This window comes from Ranitomeya imitator, chromosome 1 (genome assembly GCF_032444005.1).
Source record: "Ranitomeya imitator isolate aRanImi1 chromosome 1, aRanImi1.pri, whole genome shotgun sequence".
NCBI classification, from domain to species: domain Eukaryota; kingdom Metazoa; phylum Chordata; class Amphibia; order Anura; family Dendrobatidae; genus Ranitomeya; species Ranitomeya imitator.
In genome coordinates this window covers 135,674,313-135,701,397 of record NC_091282.1, presented here as the reverse complement: position 1 = coordinate 135,701,397, position 27,085 = coordinate 135,674,313, and the positions used below count along the sequence as shown (strand labels likewise).

The following is a 27,085-nucleotide window of genomic DNA, read 5'->3' as shown; positions in this document are numbered from 1 at the left end:
AAACTGCACATCCAAGCTCTTTCCACCTCCTGTCGCCTCCAGCTCAAAAATATCTCTGGAATCAGTCCTTTCCTCAACTGTCAATCTACTAAAATGCTTGAGCATGCCCTCATCATCTCCCGCCTTGACTACTGCAACATCCTTTTCTGCGGCCTCCCAGCTAACCCCCTTGCACCTCTCCAGTCCATCCTTAACTTTGCTGCCCGACTAATTCATCTCTCTCCTCGCTACTCCTCCGCTTCCCCCCTCTGCAAATCTCTTCACTGGCTCCCATTCCCTCAGCGTATCCAGTTCAAATCACTAATACTGGAGTACAAAGCCATCCATATCCTGTCTCCTCCATATATCTCTGAACTAATCTCCCGATATCTTCCCTCATGTAATCTTCGGTCCTATCAAGACCTCCTTCTCTCCTCCACACTTATTCGTTCCTCATCCAATCGCCTCCAAGACTTCTCCCGAATATCCCCCATCCTCTGGAATTCTCTGCCCCAACACGTCCGACTATCAACCACATTCGGATCCTTCAGACGGAATCTGAAAACCCATCTTGTCCCTCTGTATCAGTCTGTCATTGTTACTTTGTTTACTGTAAGTGATATCAATGGTGCTATATAAATAAATAATAATAATCAGGCTGAGATCTGACTGACTGCAGCACATGTACTACACTGGTGACTGACCGATCGACCATAGCGTTTCATTAGGCTGAGAATTGACCGACTGTAGTAACTTGTGAAACAACCAACTGACCCGTTTCCACTAAACTATGGACTAAACACTTACAACATCAAAAGAGTATTCTAAAGTTTGGACTATACCCCCTATCCGATGGATAGAGGATAAATTACTGATCATTGGGGATCCGACCAATAAAACACCCACCGATCTTAACAGGGCTCTTAATATCACTGTGTGAATAGAATGGTAGTCTATCATACTCACCGTTTCTCTAGTCATTCACATGGGAATGCCGAAGACTGGCGATCTCCGGTGGTCCCATTAGAATGATCCACCATAGCTCCATTTATATGGGGCTCTTCAGAGCCCTGGTTTTCAGGATCAGTGGGAGTTCCAGTGGTCACTCAGCAATTAGAAAGATCACTGACAGCAGTATTTCAATGGTGTAATCATATGTGCACTAGCTCCATTGGGCAAACCATGACACTATCATGGGATGCAGAAGGGTTACTATGGCAGCCGGAATCCTGCTGAAGGCTCCCAAGACTGCCATGTTGGAACTCCTGTGAAGCCCAGCCATATGAGACAATTATCTACAGTATATACTGCAATACTTTGAAATAGTAGTAAAAAGTATTGTGAGCTCAAGTTTCCTAAGCAGACAAAAAAAAGCTATTGTAAAACAAACAAAAAAAAGTTTAAAAACATTTAAATTAATACAAAAATGTGAACCCTCCTTTTTCCCAATTTAAAAATGAAGGCAGAAAAAAAGCATATCTGGTATTTTCACATTCATAACAGTCCACAATACAAAAGGTAAGAAACCCATAAAACCTATATAAGTTTTTACAGGTCATTTTTATCACATAATGAACAATATAAAATCAAAACCCAAACTCACAGTTTTTTTCACTGTTTCATCCCACTTGCAATATCTTACAAAAAAAAGCAAAAGCTTTCAAATAAGTATGTCGATGGCAAAATATAAAAAAATATAGTTCATGGAGATAAAAAAGGAATAAATTACTGGTCCTTAATGGCAATATTATATTAACATAATTGGCATCCTATTCTTGATATTAACCCCTTAATGACTGCCAATATGTCTTTTACCTGACCTGAGATATAAGAGAATAGCATCCCCTTAGAGGTGACAATCCAGCAGCTGTCGGCTGTACACTATAGCTGACAATTTGCTGCATTAGCCACAATCAGTGTCGGCACTGACTGAGGTTGTTTAACCCCTTAAATGCTGCAGTCAATAGTGACTATAGATGGTTAACAGAGTGTGGGGGCTCTCTCTTTAATCCCATCGGCACCCTGAGATCTTGATCGTGTGATCCTGATGTTTGCTATCGGCCTTAGAGTCTACCGGCAATAGTGGCCTGTTCAGACAATATCAATATTTTGATTGTAAAAATACATTTCTTCATTCCTTCTATGCCACTTTTCATTAAATCCTGAAAAGCAACTGAAGGATTGATAAACTACCTGAAAGCAATTTTTAATACGATGAGGTTCACTGTTTTTAACCCCTTCATGATGGAGCCCTTTTTTTCTTTTTGCGTTTGTTTTTCGCTCCCCTTCTTCCCATAGCCATAACTTTTTTATTTTTCCGTCAATTTGGCCATGTGAGGGCTTATTTTTTGCGGGACGAGTTGTATTTTTGAACGACACCATTGGTTTTACCATATCGTGTACTAGAAAATGGGAACACATTTTCATGTGTGGTGAAATTGCAAAAAAAAGTGCAATTCCACAACTCTCTTTTGGATTTTTTTTACCATGTTTACAAAATGCTAAAACTGACCCTCAATTATGACTCTCCAGGTCATTACGAGTTCATAGACACCAAACATGTCTAGGTTCTTTTTTATTTAAGAGGTGAAAAAAAATCCAAAGTTTGTAAAAAAAAAAAAAATTGCGGCATTTTCCGAGACCCGTACAGTCTCCATTTTTCAGGATCTGGGGCCGGGTGTGGGCTTATTTTTTGTGTGTTGAGCTGACGTTTTGATTGATAACATTTGGGGTGCACACGACCTTTTGATTGCCCATTATTGGATTTAAATGCAATGTAGTGGCAACCAAAAAAAATGTAATTCTGGGCTTTTGAGTTTTTTTTTTCGCTACACCATTTATCGATCATATTAAATCTTTTTATAGCTTGATAGATCGGGCGATACCAAATATGTGTTTGATTTTTTTATTGTTTTATTTTGAATGGGGCGAAAGGGGGGTGATTTCAACTTTTATACATTTTTCATTTTTTTTATATTTTTAAAACCTTTTTTTTTTCTTTACACTTTCCATGCTTCAATAGTCTGTATGGGAGACTAGAAGCTGCAGTTGTCCAAGGATCTCTGCTACATACAGGCGATGATCAGATCGCCTGTATGTAGCAGAAATGCTAACTTGCTATGAGCACTGACCACCAGACGGCGTGCATAGCAATCTGGCAAAGCAATCCTTTTAAAATGCAAACAAAAAAAACCCAACATTTTAAAAATCACACCCTGTTGAAAAAGCTACGCGAAACGCGCGTCCGGGGGGTCCAAGCGATGTGGGGGTACCAGCTAATGGGTAAGCAGCAACTGTATATAATTGTGTGATTGCATATATGGGGTGGCCTTGGAGTATGTACTATTGGGCGTATTGATATATATAAACATGGCCATGCATGGAATCTTAGACTACGGATTCATGCTGTTACCAGAAGGGTGTACTATAGTACTCCCCCTCTAATTTGGCTACAGTCACGTTCTCCTTTTAGTGTCTCTTGCCATATGGTTGTGCTGACAGCACACATATTCTGTATTTTGTGTATTGATGCATTAATGTGATTGTTATAAACTAATAAACTTTTTGAATATTTTTATACAACTACGGTATGTTGAAGTGGACGTTTTTGCTCTGTATTTTTGTGGTAATAGCGTTTTGGAGTGGTCCTGGAGGGGCACCCGTGGGGTGCTTAGAAAGAGTTGGTATTATCCGCTCACCATTATAATATATATTGGTGCTTCATGATTGTAGTAGTAAACATTTTAAAAATGGTGCTGATGTAAAGTAGACATGAGGAAAATGTTATTTATTAATTTATTATCTGGATTAAAGGGATAATCATTCAAAGTTTGAAAAGTTTTTTTTACAAAATTTGATATTTTTATAAATTAATGCAGAAAATATCGACATAAATGTACCATTATCATAACTTACAATGAGTCACGAAAAAACAGTCTCAAAATCAATGGGATTTGTTGAAGTGGTCCAGAGTTATTGCTACATAAAGTGACACGGGTCAGATTTTAAAAGTGCATTTTGGATATTATAACTTTGGAAATTTGCTAATTCCACTTTTCTCATACCAGTCTGCTCTTTAACATCGGAGCTTTCCTCATCCGTTGAACCATTATAGTCCGCAATTGGGAGAGTATCAAATGGAAGGGAGCTGGTACTGTGGAACAAAGAGAAAAAATGGTTGAGATCCATCTATTAAGTACGGTAACTTTTTTATATTAGTGAATGGCTTGCTGAAGTGATCTCTATTACAACAAACAAAAATCAATCATGAGGATCTACAGCTCTATGTATGTACTTAAACCATTGTACACCACATAGATAACTGTTGGCTGAACTTTAGTTTGGTTGATGGTTCAGGCAACAACTGTCTACTCCAACCCCCCCATACACAGGAGAGCTCAGCTGCCGAAGGCTCTTCTGCTCTCTATGATGGAGCAGCTGCCAAATATCTCTAGCGGAGCTTAACTCTGAGGCCAGGGTCCCACTAACGTTTTTAAAATCGCTCCGAATTTTGCTCCTGAAAAGTCGGACAAGTGTCATGAAAGCGTCATGCGTTTTTCATGCGAATACAATCAGATTTTCAACACTGAGCATCCATCCGATTTACATCCAATTCCCATGAGAATTCAATCCAATTGCAATGCAATTTTAACATGATATTTTACATAGAGCAATTCCCAGATGTAAAACAGTCAACTGGAGGCAGATATTTATACCCTGTGAAGGAGGTTATACCAATGGAGCTTCCCAGGCTATTAATATCAGCTCACAGCTGTATACTTTGCCTTTACTTGTTATTAAAATGGAGAATGTTGTGAATTCTGTTGTCGGGCTCCCTCCTGTGGTCATGAATGGTACTTCGGCTGGTTCTGTCCATGGACTTCCTCTGGTGGGTGTTTCTGAGTTTCCTTCCACAGGTGACGAGGTTAATTCGTTAGCTGGCTGCTCTATTTAGCTCCACTTGGATCTTTGCTCCATGCCATCTGTCAATGTTCCAGTATTGGTCTAGTTCACTCCTGGATCGTTCTTGTGACCTGTCTTCCCAGCAGAAGTTAAGTTCCTGCTTGTTTTTCTTTGGTTTGCTATTTTTCTGTCCAGCTTGCTATTTTTATTGTTGTCTTGCTTGCTGGAAGCTCTGGGACGCAGAGGGAGCGCCTCCGCACCGTGAGTCGGTGCGGAGGGTCTTTTTGCGCCCTCTGCGTGGTCTTTTTGTAGGTTTTTGTGCTGACCGCAAAGCAACCTTTCCTATCCTCAGTCTGTTCAGTTAGTCGGGCCTCACTTTGCTAAATCTATTTCATCTCTGTGTTTGTATTTTCATCTTTACTCACAGTCATTATTTGTGGGGGGCTGCCTTTTCCTTTGGGAAATTTCTCTGAGGCAAGGTATGCTTTATTTTTCTATCTTCAGGGCTAGCTAGATCCTTAGGCTGTGCCGAGTTGCATAGGGAGCGTTAGGAGCTATCCACGGCTATTTCTAGTGTGTTTGATAGGTTTAGGGATTGCGGTCAGCAGAGTTCCCACGTCCCAGAGCTCATCCTTATTATCAGTAACTATCAGGTCATTCCGTGTGCTCTTAACCACCAGGTCCATTATTGTCCTGACCACCAGGTCATAACAGGGGACCCTCAAAAAATGTGTAGGGCCCCCCTATAACTAAAAACCAGCAAAGGCTAGGCAGACAGCTGCAGGCTGATAGTAATAGCCTAGGAAGGGGCCATCGATATTGGACCCGTCCCAGACTAAAAACATCAACTCTCTATCACCCCAGAAATGGCAAATATATAAGATGCGCCAAATCTGGCATGTAGCTTCGCTCTTCCAATTTGCCCTGGTGCAATGGCAAGGAGGTGATAGTATTGAGGTCGATGTCACCTTTGTATTGTATAAGACGACCCCATTACTAACTCCACAGTCAAATTAACAAACAGAATAAAGAAAGTCCTATATTTGAATAAAAGACACAGACTCCTTTATTGACTCTTAATTAACCAAAAACACTTACCCCATGCCCAATCCACTGAAGCAAATGTCCCCTGTAAAAGAATTAAAATAATAAACAACCACATTCCTTAGCTGTCAGCCTAGAAGATAATAATCCAATTGTCCAGCGACACGTCAAGCCCTTCTATATATAGATGGCAGGCTGCATTGTTGCATGATGTGACTATACAGCCTGCCATCCAGCAGAGATACTGAGCTGCGTGTGCTTACTCAGCTCAGTGCTTCGTGGTGACGTCGAACTCACCACAAACTCCTTTCACCTCAAAGATGTCACTGCAAGCATGAGAAAGTTATGGTGCTTCTGGTGACGTAAGAAAGATCATCGGAGTTCAGAGCCACGTCAGTGCGAGCTCCACTGTAACTTTTCCTACGGCGCCCACACTGACGTAATTGAGGTGAAAGGAGTTCATGGGCTATGAACTCATATTACCTTTCTGATGGCACCCTGAGCATGAGAACTTTCTCACGCTCGCGATGACGCCAGTAAAGTCAAAGGAGTTCACCACGAGGCACAGAGCTGATCAAGCAAGCGCAGCTCAGTGTCTTTGCTGAATGGCAGGCTGCATAGTCGCATCATGCAATGCAGCCTGCCATCTAGATATTGCAGAGCTAGACGCATTGCGGGACCATTGGGTTATTAACTCCTCGGTGGCCAAGTAAGAAATATGGTTGTTAATTATTTTTTACAATTTTTTTTTACAAGAGACATTAGCTTCAGTAGATTTGGAAATGTGGTGAGTATATGTGTTTTTGGTAAACTTAGTTCATTAAAGTAGTATGTGTCATTATTATTATTTAAAAAAAAGGACTTTATTCTCGGTGTTACTTTTATTTTTTACAATTTTACTATGGGGTTAGTAAAGGAAGTGTCTTATAGACCCCTCTCCAATTGATGTCACCTGAAAATACAGAGGTGACATCAACCCCAATACTTTCAACCTACTTACCACTGCATCAGGGCAAGTGGGAAGAGTGAGGCTAAGTGCCAGAACTGGCGCATCTTGTGGATGCGCCATTTCTGGGACTGCTGAGAGCAGATGATTTTAGTCTGGGATGGGGCCAATATCCATGGCCCCTTCCTAGGCTATTAATATCAGCCCGTAGCTGTCTGCCTAGCCTTTGCTGATTATTAATTATAGGGGGACCCTATGTCATTTTTTTGAGGGGGTCCCCCATTTTTATAACCAGTAAAGGCTAAGTATACAGCTGTGAGCTGATATTAATAGCCTGGGAAGCGCCATGGGTATTACTCCCTTCTAGGCTATAAACATCTCCAGTGGTCCGCTTTCCCTCTGCTGGTTAATAAAATTTTGGGGATCCCACACCATTTTTTCAGAGATTTATTTATTAAATACATGTACAGTAAGCTACAAAAGCAGTGCACGAATTATATATGTCACTGACATCTTTACATCTAGCCATTATATATGTATATATCTATTCCATTATGTCGAGTCACACTGTGATTTTACTGTCCATGGCTGCTGAAATGTTGGATTTTCAAGGACGTGGGTGTGTAAAAATCGGACGGCACTCACATGTTTTGAGTGCAGTGAGATTTTTTTCTCACACCCACTGACTTGTATTGGTGAATGCGATCCGATTTTCACATGCAATCCAGGGCTGTGGAATCGGTAAGCAAAACCGACAACTCTGACTCCTCAATTTCACTAACTTCTGACTCCAATTCCACATCACTGCCTCACTACTTAGCATGAACAAAAAAGGCAGCACAGATTCATCTCAACTAAAATCCGGGATCCTTAGATTAGAAGCAAAACCAACATTTCTAGGACATTTTATAACTTTCCCAAATTATTATGAAAACAATTACAACATTGTACTCAAAAAATAGAAAGGACAGCACCTCCAAAAATCATGCAATGATCTAATGCCTCTCGGCAAGAAAAATATATAACTGAACATGAGGTTCTTAGGTTAACATTCTGATCAGACTGTATGAAGCCCACTGCCACGTCACTGCAAACCTCGTAGTGGGCCCTACCGCCCTAATGGAGCGGAGCCGTGCTCCGATCACCGCCACAGCGGCAATGCACCAGCAGGGCAGACGCCTGGTGCCCCACAGCACCCATGCTACATTGTAATACAGTACCCAATTTACTATATATTTTAGGAGTCGGTCTATTTTATACCAACTTCACCAAAATGGACACTGACAGCCCTGATGCAATCGCAGCATCCTGCAGTTTTTTTCCAGTCCGATCATGATCCAATCAGAGCTAGAAAATAAATCATAGACGAACAAACAATGATAAAATAACATTGATCTGAATCCAATCTGATTGTATTCATCCGATTAAATCGCAAGTGGGAGCGAGCCCTTAGAGTCTAAAATTAGTACATGCTGGATCCATTAGTTCTCCGCCATCCTATATATGGGGACAGTTGGGACGCCCCTATACAGCTGAACTTGTGGATGTTGGCGGGTATGACCATAATGTTCACACGTTGCATTTTTGCAGCATGTATTGCTGCAGGTTTTTTTAATGCAATTTAAACACGGCTTTTTACAGTACCAGCAAAAGCTATGAAAATTCAGAAATCTCATGCACACGCTTGCTTTTTTTCCTGGCTGAACTGAAAGACTGTTTGTTTGGTTTCAAATAAGCGGCATGTCAATTCTGTCAGCGTTTTTGCAGCATTTCATCATCATAGAAAAGCAATAAGAAAGTGCAAAAAAGCTGCAAAAAAGGCAACTGTGCACTTTTTTTTGCATTTCTGCTGCATTTTTGGTGAATAAAGCTAACTTTATTAAGCATGTACTGTAGACAAATTACACATGTAATCTGCACCAAAAAAACACAGCAAAAAAGCGGCAAAACCTGCTTTCTGAAAGCATCTTATTTAGTGCCAAGAAAGAAGGTTTTGCCTGCAGAAAAAAAAAACAGCAAAAGCGCAACATGTGAACATAGCAAAATAGCCTAAGACCTCATTCAAAAGCCATCAGTTTATGCTCTTTTACATGGTCCAATGTGTACAGGCGCTTTTGGTAGATTTACATGGTCCAATGTGTACAGGCGCTTTTGGTAGACTCGTGTCACCAGATGATAATGAGAAACAGGGGTGATCACATTTTTTGTCTCCAGCACTTGTAAGAATTGATAAAAAATATCCACAAGCCATTTCTGCACATACCTCTTCTCTGACACCTTTTGTTCAGTCTGTGACAACTTTTGATTAAGACTCCTAATCTTTGCCTTCTTTTCATTTAGCACCAATGTAAATCGAGTATAAAGACCTCGCTCCAGTTCCTCTTTGCTGCTTACAAATTTATCAAGCCTAAACAAAAAAAAGAAAAAATAATAATAATAAAGTGGCTGTGCACCTTTTACAGTCCTTTTTAGGTTCACTGAACAGATAGATGCTACTGCGCGAAAAAAAAATTGTCTCCATAAAGATGGCGCTGACGGCTGTTCGCTGACAGATGCTACTGTGCACGCGCAACCAGGGTTTAAATCGGTGGGGGCATTATAGAATGTAGTAGGCAACCTCTTTAAGTAAGCTGAAAATGAAATGATCTCGAAAAGGGCCAAATTTAAAGATGACACATTTTCTTTCGTACTTTAAGCAAATAAAAAATATATAATTTTCATATTTTACATTTTAAAAATCACAAAAAAGAACATGGGCCAAAGCAAAAGCTTGTATAGTAGAACAATGTACCTCAACTCTAGAGTCTGCTAAATCTTTCTGAACGTCTTTTGCAGTCTAGCAAGGGTTCTGATTTGCCCGCTTTCACCTTCCCGACCAAGCCAAATGTTACATTTCTGACCAATGTCACTTTATAAGGCAATAACTCTGGAACGCTTCAATGGATCCTAATATATCTTGGTACCGTGTTAGCCAGTGGATAGAAAAATATTTAGAATTGAGAGTCCTCAGTGGTTGATACCTTTTAATGGCTAACTGAAAAGATGGTAACAAATTGCAAGCTTTCGAGACTACACAGGTCTCTTCATCAGGCAAAGACTAAAACAAATTCTGAAGAATCACATATTTATGCACAACATAGTATAGGAAAAAAAAAAAAAAACCATGGATAAGCCAGGTGACATGAAGCAGAATTACCATGGGTGATAAACAGTTACGTCCATAAATATTGGGCCAATTCTTAGATAAGGATTGTTTTATTGTCCTGTGATTAGGGTCTCTGTTGTAATGACCCTTCATGGTCTGAGGGGCAAGTTCCTTAGTTGATGTAAAAAGACATAAATCCATGTGACACATTCATTCCTGCATTAAGAGTGTCAAAGGTCATCATCAGTTTATATTCCCAGACCAGATTCCCAGAAAGACAGGAGAATCTGGGAATATAAACTGATGATGACCTTTGACACTCTTAATGCAGGAATGAATGTGTCACATGGATTTATGTCTTTTTACATCAACTAAGGAACTTGCCCCTCAGACCATGAAGGGTCATTACAACAGAGACCCTAATCACAGGACAATAAAACAATCCTTATCTAAGAATTGGCCCAATATTTATGGACGTAACTGTTTATCACCCATGGTAATTCTGCTTCATGTCACCTGGCTTATCCATGTTTTTTTTTTTTTTTCCTATACTATGTTGTGCATAAATATGTGATTCTTCAGAATTTGTTTTAGTCTTTGCCTGATGAAGAGACCTGTGTAGTCTCGAAAGCTTGCAATTTGTTACCATCTTTTCAGTTAGCCATTAAAAGGTATCAACCACTGAGGACTCTCAATTCTAAATATTTTTCAATGGATCCTAGTGATTTTGAGAATGTTTTCTTGTGACATATTGTACTTCATTGTAGTGGTAACAATAGCTAGATGCGACTTGTGTTTATTTGCGAAAATATCTGAATTTGGCAGAAATTTAGCAATTTTCAAAGTTTTAATTCGAATGCACTTCAATCTGAGAGTTATATCACACAAAATAGATAATAAATAATATTTGCCACATGTCTACTTTACATGAGCACAATTTTTTTAAACTTTTTTCCGTTAGAAATGTAAAAGTTGATTAATTACCTGACAAAGGTAATACATCCGAAACGCGCGTCGGGCGCACGCAGGTCCCGGACCCAGTCTCTCCTTTCAGGTAGTGCCACATGCTTTTCTGCTATAATTATCTGCCCGCATGGTTATTTACCCATAATAGTCTGCTGTATTCGGGCACCTTTCTATGCAGTAAGCTGCTATATAACATCTACCTTGCTGTGTGAGCACTTTTTACCTGTATGATTATTTGCACCTGGGCACTTTTTTTGAATATGCTGCTATAACTTCCATATGTAGAGCACTTACCTCGCAGTGAGCTGATGTAGAAAATCTCCTCATTTAGGAAATCTGTCTCGCTGTGGGGGCATTATTATACGGTCATTTGTACCAGGGCACGTTTAAATATAATGTGCTATTATAACTCTCCAATTCAGATAATACACCTCGCTGTGTCTACACCACTGTTGTCAACGGTCACTTTATTTTACATCCTCTTATAGGGATATGCACTAGAGTTGAGCGACCTTGACCTTTTTAGAGTCGAGCCGGGTTTTGCGAAACCCGACTATGTCCAAAGTCGGGTCGAGTGAAATCGGCCGATTATGACGTAAAGTCGGGATCGACCGAAACACGAAACCCAATGCAAGTCAATGGGGCAGCATAGTCGGCAGTGAGTGGGGGCCAGGAAAACACCTAGAGTGGCCATTTTAATGTCAAAACCATCCATTCTTCTTAATGAAGCTTGTCAAGCGTAATTTACCTTATAATAATTGGAAGGCATTTGAAATTGGGGGTCATTTGGCTAAAGTTGTGGGGGGTAGGGCTGGTTCAAGTAATTAGTGGGCCCAGGAAATCTGGACCACGTCACGGCAGTGGAGCAGGGAGAGGTAAGTATTTCAACTTTGCAAGTGCTGTGAACCTGAGCAAGCAGGGGGGGCCCACTCGTTGGCATTGGCACAGGGCCCCTCAAAGTACAGCGGTGTGTTTGCACGGCGGGGGCGCCTCCCACCGGCAGCAACACTTTTGCGTACTATGAGAGGCCCTGTGCCAGTGACGTCGCCAACTAGTATTCCTCCCCCCACCTGATGAAGGAACCTGCACTTTCATCTGCACCTTCCTCTTTGTCCCCGTGTAAGGTGGTATGGTATGCGGGAAGAGCAACCTGACTTTCAGCAGGGTCACAATGTTGTTGTGTAGCGTGCACGGGGAATGTTGCGTTATGGGTCAATGTACCAGCAGACTCATCTATCACTGGCTGGGCAATGGGCACGATGAAGTGGAAACACAGATATAGGCCCAAAGAAGAAAGTGGGCTAAATGCAGTTCAAAATTGGTAACACAGGAATAACCAGGGGGCATTGCAGTGGAGGACAACTGGAATGAGAGGCTGACACAGAGAGTAGGGCCAAATCAGTAAGTAGTCGAAATGCAGTTCAAAATTGGCAACCGTAGTAAACAGGCGGCACAGCTTTGTTCAGTGGAGGAGAACAGCAAGGAGTGGCAGACACCGATAGTAGGCCCCAAACCAACTAGTACGCCAAATGCAGTTGTTCCATTTAACCACAATTTAATGAGAGCCTGAAGATAGAAGCTCAGGAAAGGCAACCTGGGGAACACCTTGGAGTGTAACACACCATCTCTCTCCACCCCATACCCATTTTGTATGGCCTAATGCAGTGTACTTTTCTACAACTACTAAACGAGAGTCGGAAGACCGAAGCAATGGCAAGGAAACCTGGGGAACACCTTAGAGTGTAACACACCCTCTCTCTACACCCCATACCCAATTTGAAGGCCTAATGCAGTGTAGTTTCCAAGAACTACTAAACGAGAGCCGGAAGATCGAAGCTCAGGAAAGGCAACCTGGGGAACACCTTGGAGTGTAACACACCCTCTCGCTACACCCCATACCCAATTTGAAGGCCTAATGCAGCGTAGTTTCCAACAACTACTAAACGAGAGCCGGAAGATCGAAGCTCAGGAAAGGCAACCTGGGGAACACCTTGGAGTGTAACAAACCCTCTCTCTACACCCCATACCCAATTTGTAGGCCTAATGCAGCGTAGTTTCCGACAACTACTAAACGAGAGCATGAAGATCGAAGCTCAGGAAAGGCAACCTGGGGAACACCTTGGAGTGTAACACACCCTCTCTCTACACCCCATACCCAATTTGTAGGCCTAATGCAGCGTAGTTTCCGACAACTACTAAACGAGAGCCGGAATATCGAAGCTCAGGAAAGGCAACCTGGGGAACACCTTGGAGTGTAACACACCCTCTCTCTACGCCCCATACCCAATTTGTAGGCCTAATGCAGCGTAGTTTCCGACAACTACTAAACGAGAGCCGGAATATCGAAGCTCAGGAAAGGCAACCTGGGGAACACCTTGGAGTGTAACACACCCTCTCTCTACACCCCATACCCAATTTGAAGGCCTAATGCAGTGTAGTTTCCAAGAACTACTAAACGAGAGCCGGAAGATCGAAGCTCAGGAAAGGCAACCTGGGGAACACCTTGGAGTGTAACACACCCTCTCGCTACACCCCATACCCAATTTGAAGGCCTAATGCAGCGTAGTTTCCAACAACTACTAAACGAGAGCCGGAAGATCGAAGCTCAGGAAAGGCAACCTGGGGAACACCTTGGAGTGGAACACACCATCTCTCTACACCCCATACCCAATTTGAAGGCCTAATGCAGAGTAGTTTCCAAGAACTACTAAACGAGAGCCGGAAGATCGAAGCTCAGGAAAGGCAACCTGGGGAACACCTTGGAGTGTAACACAACGTCTCTCTACACGACGGAAGGGCTGATTCTTAGGAAGGAAGGCTGTTGGAAATAAGCATTGCGCGTCCGAGGGTGATTATATTCTTATTAGGTATATACTCACCCTCGGACGCGCCCTGCTTCTTTATTTGGAATGAATGTTTATTTGCAATGTGGTGTTGACTTTCTCTATTATTTTGGTAATTAATGATTTTATTATTTTCATTATTTTGCATCTTCTCGGCAATAATATAAAGAAGACGCGACAGGACAACACTCGGTGGATGCCATATGTGTGTTTTCAATTTAAAAAAACTTTCAGTTAACTACTTGCAGGAGAAAGTAATTGTAGCTGGTGGCCATTTTTAGTACTGTACCAGATTAGAGTTGTGTGTTTGTTTTTAATGTTAAAATGTCTGCATTTGATATCTCACCAGTATTTTCTTTTTTATAAGCAAAATACTTATTTTTATATTTTCTGATGTTGGTTCCAGGGGTACACGGCCAGCAGTGCCCTGGTCAGTGTAGTAGTAGTTGAAAGAATGGACCGCAGACAGGCATCGAAGGCCTAAAATAATAACACATGGCTGTAGGCAATTTTAAATTGGTTCCAGGGGTACACGGACAGCAGTGGTGTGGTCAGTGGAGGCCTAGTGGAAGGAGTGACCGCAGACAGGCATCGAAGGCCTAAAATAATAACACATGGCTGTAGGCAATTTTAAATTGGTTCCAGGGGTACACGGGCAGCAGTGACCTGGTCAGTGTAGTAGTAGTTGAAAGAATGGACCGCAGACAGGCATCGAAGGCCTAAAATAAAAAAATTGGGCTGGCTGTAGGCAATTTTAAATTGGTTCCAGGGGTACACGGGCAGCAGTGGTGTGGTCAGTGGAGGCCTAGTGGAAGGAGTGACCGCAGACAGGCATCGAAGGCCTAAAATAATAACACATGGCTGTAGGCAATTTTAAATTGGTTCCAGGGGTACACGGACAGCAGTGACCTGGTCAGTGTAGTAGTAGTTGAAAGAATGGACCGCAGACAGGCATCGAAGGCCTAAAATAAAAAAATTGGGCTGGCTGTAGGCAATTTTAAATTGGTTCCAGGGGTACACGGACAGCAGTGGTGTGGTCAGTGGAGGCCTAGTGGAAGGAGTGACCGCAGACAGGCATCGAAGGCCTAAAATAATAACACATGGCTGTAGGCAATTTTAAATTGGTTCCAGGGGTACACGGACAGCAGTGGTGTGGTCAGTGGAGGCCTAGTGGAAGGAGTGACCGCAGACAGGCATCGAAGGCCTAAAATAATAACACATGGCTGTAGGCAATTTTAAATTGGTTCCAGGGGTACACGGACAGCAGTGACCTGGTCAGTGTAGTAGTAGTTGAAAGAATGGACCGCAGACAGGCATCGAAGGCCTAAAATAAAAAAATTGGGCTGGCTGTAGGCAATTTTAAATTGGTTCCAGGGGTACACGGGCAGCAGTGACCTGGTCAGTGTAGTAGTAGTTGAAAGAATGGACCGCAGACAGGCTTAGAAGGCCTAACATAACAAACTTGGGCTGGCTGTAGGCACTTTTAAATTGGTTCCAGGGGTACACGGGCAGCAGTGGTCTGGTCAGTGGAAGTCTAGTGGAAGGAGTGACCGCAGACAGGCTTCCAAGGCCTAACATAACAAACTTGGGCTGGCTGTAGGCACTTTTAAATTGGTTCCAGGGGTACACGGGCAGCAGTGGTCTGGTCAGTGGAAGTCTAGTGGAAGGAGTGACCGCAGACAGGCTTCCAAGGCCTAACATAACAAACTTGGGCTGGCTGTAGGCACTTTTAAATTGGTTCCAGGGGTACACGGGCAGCAGTGGTCTGGTCAGTGGAAGTCTAGTGGAAGGAGTGACCGCAGACAGGCTTCCAAGGCCTAACATAACAAACTTGGGCTGGCTGTAGGCACTTTTAAATTGGTTCCAGGGGTACACGGGCAGCAGTGGTCTGGTCAGTGGAAGTCTAGTGGAAGGAGTGACCGCAGACAGGCTTCCAAGGCCTAACATAACAAACTTGGGCTGGCTGTAGGCACTTTTAAATTGGTTCCAGGGGTACACGGGCAGCAGTGGTCTGGTCAGTGGAAGTCTAGTGGAAGGAGTGACCGCAGACAGGCTTCCAAGGCCTAACATAACAAACTTGGGCTGGCTGTAGGCACTTTTAAATTGGTTCCAGGGGTACACGGGCAGCAGTGGTCTGGTCAGTGGAAGTCTAGTGGAAGGAGTGACCGCAGACAGGCTTCGAAGGCCTAACATAACAAAATTGGGCTGGCTGTAGGCACTTTAAATTGGTTCCAGGGGTACATGGGCAGCAGTGTATGGTCAGTGGAAGTCTAGTGGAAGGAGTGACGGCAGACAGTCTTCGAAGGCCTAACATAACAAAATTGGGCTGACTGTAGGCACTTTTAAATTGGTTCCAGGGTAACACGGCCAGCAGTGGCCTGGTCAGTGTAGTAGTTGTAGAAAGAAGGGACCGCAGACAGGCTTCGAAGGCCTAACATAACAAAAATGTCAAAACAATGGTATTGTCAGTGCCAGGCATTGAAGGATGTCAGCGGCTAGACTACACATTGGTGAAGCTGTGAGAGATAATTTTGCTAGTGGTAGAGCACTGTTTGAGCTGGGGGGGGGAACTGTCTTGTGGCCGGCGGTACAGGCACAGGGCCCCTCATATTACAACGGTGTGTCTGACGTTGGGTGCGCACCACCACCGCCAGAGACACTTTATTGTACTATGAGGGACCCAGTGGCAGTGCCGTCGACCAAAAGCGGCCACACCCACCTCTTCAGACAAACAGCACTCTCAAGGGTCCAAGCGCAAAGTGGCGATAGCACGGCCCCGTGTGGGGAGTTTGGCCATTTCGTGAGGTGGAAACATGTCGTATGCTGGACAATCAGGTGAAGAAAATTACGAGATTGGAAAAGTCATTCAGAATAGTCCACAGGCAAGACCTTTTCATAGGAAAGCTAGGTGTCAGCCGGGCAGGGTGGGGCAAAAGATTTTGAAATCCAGTTGTGGTTCATTTTAATGAAGGTTAGATCATCTACATTTTGGGTAGCCAGACGAGTCCTTTTTTCTGTTAGTATTGAACCTGCAGCACTGAATACTCTTTCTGATAGGACACTAGCTGCCGGGCAAGCAAGCTCCTGCAATGCATATTCTGCCAATTCTGGCCAGGTGTCTAATTTGGATGCCCAGTAATCAAATGGGAATGACGGTTGAGGGAGAACGTCGATAAGGGATGAAAAATAGTTTGTAACCATACTGGACAAATGTTGTCTCCTGTCACTTTGAATTGATGCTGCAGTACCTGTCCTGTCTGCGGTCATAGAAAAATCACTCCACAACCTGGTCAGAAAACCCCTCTGTCCAACGCCACTTCTGATTTCTGCCCCTCTAACACCTCTGGTCTGCTGGCCCCTGGAGCTCGTGTGAGAACGATCACGGGCGCTGTGTGCAGGGAATGCCAGAAGCAAACGGTCAACAAGAGTTGATTGTTTTGTTGCTAATATTAGTTCCAAGTTCTCATGTGGCATAATATTTTGCAATTTGCCTTTATAGCGAGGATCAAGGAGGCAGGCCAACCAGTAATCGTCATCGTTCATCATTTTTGTAATGCGTGTGTCCCTTTTGAGGATACGCAAGGCATAATCCGCCATGTGGGCCAAAGTTCCCGTTGTCAAATCTGCGGTTGTGCTTGGTTGAGGGGCAGTTGCAGGCAAATCTACGTCACTTGTGTCCCTCAAAAAACCAGAACCCGGCCTTGCCACGCCACCAATTTCCCGTGCCCCCGGGAAAGCTTCCTCATTAAAAATATACTCATCCCCATCATCCTCCTCATCCTCCACCTCCTCTTCGCCCGGTACCTCGTCATGTACACTGCCCTGACCAGACAATCGCTGACTGTCATCAAGGCTTTCCTCTTCCTCTGGTGCAGACGCCTGATCCTTTATGTGCGTCAAACTTTGCATCAGCAGACGCATTAGGGGGATGCTCATGCTTATTATGGCGTTGTCTGCACTAACCAGCCGTGTGCATTCCTCAAAACACTGAAGGACTTGACACATGTCTTGAATCTTCGACCACTGCACACCTGACAACTCCATGTCTGCCATCCTACTGCCTGCCCGTGTATGTGTATCCTCCCACAAAAACATAACAGCCCGCCTCTGTTCGCACAGTCTCTGAAGCATGTGCAGTGTTGAGTTCCACCTTGTTGCAACGTCTATGATTAGGCGATGCTGGGGAAGGTTCAAAGAACGCTGATAGGTCTGCATACGGCTGGAGTGTACAGGCGAACGGCGGATATGTGCGCAAAGTCCACGCACTTTGAGGAGCAGGTCGGATAACCCCGGATAACTTTTCAGGAAGCACTGCACCACCAGGTTTAAGGTGTGAGCCAGGCAAGGAATGTGTTTCAGTTGGGAAAGGGAGATGGCAGCCATGAAATTCCTTCCGTTATCACTCACTACCTTGCCTGCCTCAAGATCTACAGTGCCCAGCCACGACTGCGTTTCTTGCTGCAAGAACTCGGACAGAACTTCCGCGGTGTGTCTATTGTCGCCCAAACACTTCATAGCCAATACAGCCTGCTGACGTATGCCAGTAGCTGCCCCATAATGGGAGACCTGGTGTGCAACAGTGGCAGGTGCGGATGGAGTGTTTGTGCGACTGCGGTCTGTGGACGAGCTCTTGCTTCTGCAGGAGGACGAGGAGGAGGAGGAGGAGGGGGTGCGAACGGCTACAGACAACTGTTTACTAGACCGTGGGCTAGGCAGAACTGTCCCAAACTTGCTGTCCCCTGTGGACCCTGAATCCACCACATTTACCCAGTGTGCCGTGATGGACACGTAACGTCCCTGGCCATGCCTACTGGTCCATGCATCTGTTGTCAGGTGCACCTTTGTGCTCACATATTGCCTGAGTGCATGGACGATGCGCTCTTTAACATGCTGGTGGAGGGCTGGGATGGCTTTTCTGGAAAAAAAGTGTCGACTGGGTAGCTCGTAGCGTGGTACAGCGTAGTCCATCAGGTCTTTGAAAGCTTCGCTTTCAACTAACCGGTAGGGCATCATCTCTAACGAGATTAGTCTAGCTATGTGGGCGTTCAAACCCTGTGTACGCGGATGCGAGGCTAAGTATTTCCTTTTTCTAACCATAGTCTCATGTAGGGTGAGCTGGACTGGAGAGCTGGAGATCGTGGAACTAGCGGGGGTGCCGGTGGACATGGCAGACTGAGAGACGGTGGGAGATGGTATTGTTGCCGCCGGTGCCCTAGATGCAGTGTTTCCTACTACGAAACTGGTGATTCCCTGACCCTGACTGCTTTGGCCTGGCAAAGATACCTGCACAGATACAGCAGGTGGTGCGCTAAATGGTGGTCCTACACTGCCGGAAGGGATGTTGCGTTGATGACTAGCTTCATTGGCCGAGGGTGCAACAACCTTAAGGGACGTTTGGTAGTTAGTCCAAGCTTTCAAATGCATGGTGGTTAAATGTCTATGCATGCAACTAGTATTGAGACTTTTCAGATTCTGACCTCTGCTTAAGGAAGTAGAACATTTTTGACAGATGACTTTGCGCTGATCAATTGGATGTTGTTTAAAAAAATGCCAGACTGCACTCTTTCTAGCATCGGATACCTTTTCAGGCATTGCAGACTGAGCTTTAACCGGATGGCCACGCTGTCCTCCACCAGGTTTTGGCTTTGCCACGCGTTTTGGGCAAGATACGGGCCCGGCAGATGGAACCTGTGGCGATGTTGATGCCTGCTGCGGCCCCTCCTCCTCCTCTGCTTCAGAACTGCTGCCGCCTGCACCCTGTTCCCCCAATGGCTGCCAATCGGGGTCAAGAACTGGGTCATCTAATAACTCTTCTTGTACCTCCTGCGCAACTTCGTCTGTGTCACCGTGTCGTTCGGTGGTATAGCGTTCGTGATGGGGCAACATAGTCTCATCAGGGTCTGATTCTTGATCAGCACCCTGCGAGGGCAATGTTGTGGTCTGAGTCAAAGGACCAGCATAGTAGTCTGGCTGTGGCTGTGCGTCAGTGCACTCCATGTCAGATTCAATTTGTAATGGGCATGGACTGTTAACTGCTTCACTTTCTAAGCCAGGGACGGTATGTGTAAAGAGCTCCATGGAGTAACCCGTTGTGTCGCCTGCTGCATTCTTCTCTGTTGTTGTTTTTGCTGAAGAGGACAAGGAAGTGACTTGTCCCTGACCGTGAACATCCACTAACGACGCGCTGCTTTTACTTTTACCAGTTTCACGAGATGAGGCAAAAGAGCTAGAGGCTGAGTCAGCAAGATAAGCCAAAACTTGCTCTTGCTGCTCCGGCTTTAAAAGCGGTTTTCCTAATCCCAGAAAAGGGAGCGTTCGAGGCCTTGTGTAGCCGGACGACGAACCTGGCTCCACAGCTCCAGACTTAGGTGCAATATTTTTTCCCCCACGACCACCTGATGCTCCACCACTACCACTACCCTCATTACCAGCTGACAATGAACGCCCCCGGCCACGACCTCTTCCACTAGACTTCCTCATTGTTTTAAAAACGTAACCAAACTAACGTTATTTGTTGCAGTCACACAACTTACACGGTGAGCTATAACTTCAGTATGATTTAGCTACCCCTTTACAGGTTGGTGAGACCACAGCGAAAATCAGGCCCAATGTTACACACTCTTTTTTTGGTGGCTGCAAATTAGAGAGATGCCCCACACGCAGGACTGTCACTGAAGCACAAATGTTAATATTAATGTCACACTATTATTTTTTTTTTATTTTTATTTTTTTCAGGAACACTTTAGAAACCCCCCAAAAAAAAAAAAATAGATTTTTGCAGGGAGAATTTAGAAAACAAATGTAACAAACTATATGCTTTCTATGGGCCACTGAGTGAGAGATGACGCACACAGGAATCAGGAGTGGCACACAAGCCCAGAGGCCAATATTTTTCTACCAATGATTGATGGAGTTATTTTCTCTGGTAGATTTTGGAACCCAAATCAAGGAAAAAAAATGTAGGCTTTCTATGGACCACAATTGGAGAGAGAGAGAGAGAGAGAGATGGCACACCCAGGAGTCAAGACTGGCACACAAGCAGAAAGGCCAATATTAATCTCCCACTGTTTTTTTTTTTTTTTTTTTTTTTTTTTTTTTTTTTCAGGGAGACTTTAGAAAAAAAAATAATAAAAAAAATATGATTTTATCAGGAAGAATTTAGAAACCAAATAAAATAAAATGATTTTTTCAGGGAGAATTTATAAAACAAATAAAAACAAAAATAGGCGTTCTATGGCCCACTGACTGAGAGATGACGCACACAGGAGTCAGGAGTGGCACACAAACCCAGAGGCCAATATTTTTCTACCAATGATTGATGTAGTTATTTTCTCTGGTAGATTTTAGAACCCAAATCAAGGAAAAAAAATATAGGCTTTCTATGGACCACAATTGGAGAGAGAGAGAGAGAGAGAGAGAGAGAGAGAGAGAGAGAGAGAGAGATGGCACACCCAGGAGTCAAGACTGGCACACAAGCAGAAAGGCCAATATTAATCTCCCACTGTTTTCTTTGGTTGTTTTTTTTTTTTTTTTTTTCAGGGAGACTTTAGAAAAAAAAATAATAAAAAAAATATGATTTTATCAGGAAGAATTTAGAAACCAAATAAAATAAAATGATTTTTTCAGGGAGAATTTATAAAACAAATAAAACCAAAAATAGGCGTTCTATGGCCCACTGACTGAGAGATGACGCACCCAGGAGTCAAGACTGGCACACAAGCAGAAAGGCCAATATTAATCTCCCACTGTTTTTTTTGGTTGTTTTTTTTTTTTTTTTTTTCAGGGAGACTTTAGAAAAAAAAATAATAAAAAAAATATGATTTTATCAGGAAGAATTTAGAAACCAAATAAAATAAAATGATTTTTTCAGGGAGAATTTATAAAACAAATAAAACCAAAAATAGGCGTTCTATGGCCCACTGACTGAGAGATGACGCACCCAGGAGTCAAGACTGGCACACAAGCAGAAAGGCCAATATTAATCTCCCACTGTTTTTTTTTTTTTTTTTCAGGGAGACTTTAGAAAAAAAAATAATAAAAAAAATATGATTTTATCAGGAAGAATTTAGAAACCAAATAAAATAAAATGATTTTTTCAGGGAGAATTTAGAAAACAAATAAAACCAAAAATAGGCGTTCTATGGCCCACTGACTGAGAGATGACGCACACAGGAGTCAGGAGTGGCACACAAACCCAGAGGCCAATATTTTTCTACCAATGATTGATGTAGTTATTTTCTCTGGTAGATTTTAGAACCCAAATCAAGGAAAAAAAATATAGGCTTTCTATGGACCACAATTGGAGAGAGAGAGAGAGAGAGAGAGAGAGAGAGAGAGAGATGGCACACCCAGGAGTCAAGACTGGCACACAAGCAGAAAGGCCAATATTAATCTCCCACTGTTTTTTTGGTTGTTTTTTTTTTTTTTTTTTCAGGGAGACTTTAGAAATAAAAATAATAAAAAAAATATGATTTTATCAGGAAGAATTTAGAAACCAAATAAAATAAAATGATTTTTTCAGGGAGAATTTAGAAAACAAATAAAACCAAAAATATGCGTTCTATGGCCCACTGACTGAGAGAGAGAGAGAGATGGAACGCTTAGTACTGGCACACAAGCCCAAAGGGCAATATTAATCTCCCTTTTTTTTTCCAGGGAGAATTTCTGAAACCCAAAAAAAAAATAAAATAGGCTTTCTATGGCCCACTATTTGTGAGAGAGATGGGACGCTCAGGACTGGCACAGATGGCACGCTCAGGACTGGCACAGAAGCCCAGAGGCCAATATTAATCTCCCTTTTTTTCTGGGAGAATTTATAAAACCAAAAAAATATTTAAATAGGCTTTCTATGGCCCACTATTTGTGAGAGAGATGGCACGCTCAGGACTGGCACAGATGGCACGCTCACAACTGGCACACAAGCCCAGAGGCCAATATTAATCTCCCTTTTTTCAGGGAGAATTTCTAAAACCCAAAAAAAAAATAAAATAGGCTTTCTATGGCCCACTATTTGTGAGAGAGATGGGACGCTCAGGACTGGCACAGATGGCACGCTCAGGACTGGCACAGAAGCCCAGAGGCCAATATTAATCTCCCTTTTTTTCTGGGAGAATTTATAAAACCAAAAAAATATTTAAATAGGCTTTCTATGGCCCACTATTTGTGAGAGAGATGGCACGCTCAGGACTGGCACAGATGGCACGCTCACAACTGGCACACAAGCCCAGAGGCCAATATTAATCTCCCTTTTTTCAGGGAAAATTGATAAAACAAAAAAAAAAATTAAATAGGCTTTCTATGGCCCACTATTTGTGAGAGAGATGGCACGCTCAGGGCTGGCTGGCACAGATGGCACGCTCAGGACTGGCACACAAGCCCAGAGGCCAATATTAATCTCCCTTTTTTTCTGGGAGAATTTATAAAACCAAAAAAATATTTAAATAGGCTTTCTATGGCCCACTATTTGTGAGAGAGATGGCACGCTCAGGACTGGCACAGATGGCACGCTCACAACTGGCACACAAGCCCAGAGGCCAATATTAATCTCCCTTTTTTCAGGGAAAATTTATAAAACAAAAAAAAAAATTAAATAGGCTTTCTATGGCCCACTATTTGTGAGAGAGATGGCACGCTCAGGGCTGGCACAGATGGCACGCTCAGGACTGGCACACAAGCCCAGAGGCCAATATTAATCTCCCTTTTTTTCAGGGAGAATTTATAAAACCAAAAAAAAAAATAAATAGGCTTTCTATGGCCCACTATTTGTGAGAGAGATGGCACACTCAGGACTGGCACACAAGCCCAAAGGCCAATATTAATCTCCCACTGTATTTTTATCAGGGAGAATTTATACACCCCACAAAAAAAAATACAGAAAAATGAAAAGGCTTTCTATGGCCCACTATGTGAGAGAGATGGCACACACAGGGATGGCACTCTAGCAGAAATGCCAAATTGCCAATCTTAATCTCCCACCAAAAAAAAAACAAAAAAAAAAACAGGGAATGTCCTACAATTACTATCTCCCTGCCTGCAGTAATCTCAGCCAGGTATGGCAGGCAGCTACTATCTCCCTGCCTGCAGTAATCTCAGCCAGGTATGGCAGGCAGCAATAAGGAGTGGACTGATGCACAAATGAAATAAAAAGTGTGGACAAACAAAAAAGATAGCTGTGCAGAAAGGAAGGAACAAGAGGATTTGTGCTTTGAAAAAAGCAGTTGGTTTGCACAGCGGCGTACACACAGCAATGCAGCTATCAGGGAGCCTTCTAGGGCAGCCCAATGAGCTACAGCGCTGAGGGGAAAAAAAAAAAAAAAAAAACTTCCACTGTCCCTGCACACCGAGGGTGGTGTTGGACAGTGCAAATCGCTGCAGCACAAGCGGTTTTGTGGTTAATGGACCCTGCCTAACGCTATCCCTGCTTCTGACAAAGCGGCAGCAACCTCTCCCTAAGCTCAGATCAGCAGCAGTAAGATGGCGGTCGGCGGGAACGCCTCTTTATAGCCCCTGTGACGTCGCAGACAGCAAGCCAATCACTGCAATGCCCTTCTCTAAGATGGTGGGGACCAGGACCTATGTCATCACGCTGCCCACACTCTGCGTTTACCTTCATTGGCTGAGAAATGGCGCTTTTCGCGTCATTGAAACGCGACTTTGGCGCGAAAGTCGCGTACCGCATGGCCGACCCCGCACAGGGGTCGGATCGGGTTTCATGAAACCCCGACTTAGCCAAAAGTCGGCGACTTTTGAAAATGTTCGACCCGTTTCGCTCAACCCTAATATGCACTGCTTCCACTTTTTATAAAAGATTTTTTATGTACACATTTTTGCTGTGTTTAATTTGATTTTTTTCATATTTTTCACTTGTTTAGTGTTTGTATTCAACGTACATATATCTCGATTTTTCCAAAGCGTTTGATACCGTGCCGCACAAGAGGTTGGTACACAAAATGAGAATGCTTGGTCTGGGGGAAATTGTGTGTAAATGGGTTAGTAACTGGCTTAGTGATAGAAAGCAGAGGGTGGTTATAAATGGTATAGTCTCTAACTGGGTCGCTGTGACCAGTGGGGTACCGCAGGGGTCAGTATTGGGACCTGTTCTCTTCAACATATTCATTAATGATCTGGTAGAAGGTTTACACAGTAAAATATCGATATTTGCAGATGATACAAAACTATGTAAAGCAGTTAATACAAGAGAAGATAGTATTCTGCTACAGATGGATCTGGATAAGTTGGAAACTTGGGCTGAAAGGTGGCAGATGAGGTTTAACAATGATAAATGTAAGGTTATACACATGGGAAGAAGGAATCAATGTCACCATTACACACTGAATGGGAAACCACTGGGTAAATCTGACAGGGAGAAGGACTTGGGGATCCTAGTTAATGATAAACTTACCTGGAGCAGCCAGTGCCAGGCAGCAGCTGCCAAGGCAAACAGGATCATGGGGTGCATTAAAAGAGGTCTGGATACACATGATGAGAGCATTATACTGCCTCTGTACAAATCCCTAGTTAGACCGCACATGGAGTACTGTGTCCAGTTTTGGGCACCGGTGCTCAGGAAGGATATAATGGAACTAGAGAGAGTACAAAGGAGTGCTACAAAATTAATAAAGGGGATGGGAGAACTACAATACCCAGATAGATTAGCGAAATTAGGATTATTTAGTCTAGAAAAAAGACGACTGAGGGGCGATCTAATAACCATGTATAAGTATATAAGGGGACAATACAAATATCTCGCTGAGGATCTGTTTATACCAAGGAAGGTGACGGGCACAAGGGGGCATTCTTTGCGTCTGGAGGAGAGAAGGTTTTTCCACCAACATAGAAGAGGATTCTTTACTGTTAGGGCAGTGAGAATCTGGAATTGCTTGCCTGAGGAGGTGGTGATGGCGAACTCAGTCGAGGGGTTCAAGAGAGGCCTGGATGTCTTCCTGGAGCAGAACAATATTGTATCATACAATTAGGTTCTGTAGAAGGACGTAGATCTGGGGATTTATTATGATGGAATATAGGCTGAACTGGATGGACAAATGTCTTTTTTCGGCCTTACTAACTATGTTACTATGTTACTATGTTACATGATATTTCACATTTTTATATGGGTCATATATGACTTTTATTCTTTTATATTTTTATTTTTTTTACATTATTTTTTTACATATGTATATGACACAGTGAGTAGTGATATTATACATCATTCTCTTGGAGGGGTTATTTGTATTATATGTCTATACATATATTTTTTAGGAGTTTTTGGGTACCATATAATATTGTTCCTGCGTTTTGTTTTGTTTTTATTTTTAAAAAAAACACACATTTTTTATATTATATGTATAAATTGCCACTTTATTTAATAAAGGCATATTATTGATCCTAACGCTGTATGACTTTCTGGTGATTTCCTATCTTGTGGTGGTTAGGTGTTCTGGTCCCTCTATTTCAGTGGTTTATTCACTGAAGCTTGCACAGTGCACCCTATTCCTATGAGGTATATTCCAAATTATTGGACTCCTGTATGAGTTAGAATTGTGGTTATATAATAGGGTCCCTGTGTTCTTTTTAACTGGAAATAATGAACGGTGCAGAGCACTATATGGCACAGCTATGGGGCAATAATGAACGGTGCAGAGCACTATATGGCACAGCTATGGGGAAATAATGATCTATTTTTATTTTTGAAATTCACCGGTAAATGCTGCCTTTCCCCCCTAGGCTTATACTCGAGTCAATAAGTTTTCCCAGTTTTTTTGTGGCAAAATTAGGGGGGTCGGCTTATACTCGGGTCGGCTTATACTCGAGTATATACGGTACATATATATATATATATATATATATATATATATATATATATATATATATATATATATATATATATATATATATATATATATAGTACAGACCAAAAGTTTGGACACACCTTCTCATTTAAAGATTTTCCGTATTTTCATGACTATGAAAATTGTACATTCACACTGAAGGCATCAAAACTATGAATTAAGACATGTGGAATTATATACATAACAAAAAAAGTGTGAAACAACTGAAAATATGTCATATTTTCTAGGTTCTTCAAAGTAGCCACCTTTTGCTTTGATGACTGCTTTGCACTCTCTTGGCATTCTCTTAATGAGCTTCAAGAGGTAGTCACCGGAAATGGTTTTCACTTCACAGGTGTGCCCTGTCAGGTTTAATAAGTGGGATTTCTTGCCTTATAAATGGGGTTGGGACCATCAGTTGTGTTGAGCAGAA

The 27,085-nt window shown here is 42.8% G+C and overlaps 1 protein-coding gene across 5 annotated transcripts in view; it reads right to left on the bottom strand.

The window, feature by feature from the left end:
- Positions 1–27,085, bottom strand: part of XRCC4 (X-ray repair cross complementing 4) — a 534,234-nt gene that overhangs the window by 217,639 nt on the left and 289,510 nt on the right. For all 5 annotated transcript variants that reach the window (XM_069751244.1, XM_069751220.1, XM_069751236.1 and 2 more), the window contains exons 5-6: positions 9,135–9,278; positions 4,044–4,132 (exon numbers count right to left, since the gene is read on the bottom strand). In XM_069751244.1, coding sequence (XP_069607345.1) covers positions 4,044–4,132; positions 9,135–9,278 — 233 coding nt within the window. The remainder of the gene's footprint in view (positions 1–4,043; positions 4,133–9,134; positions 9,279–27,085) is intronic.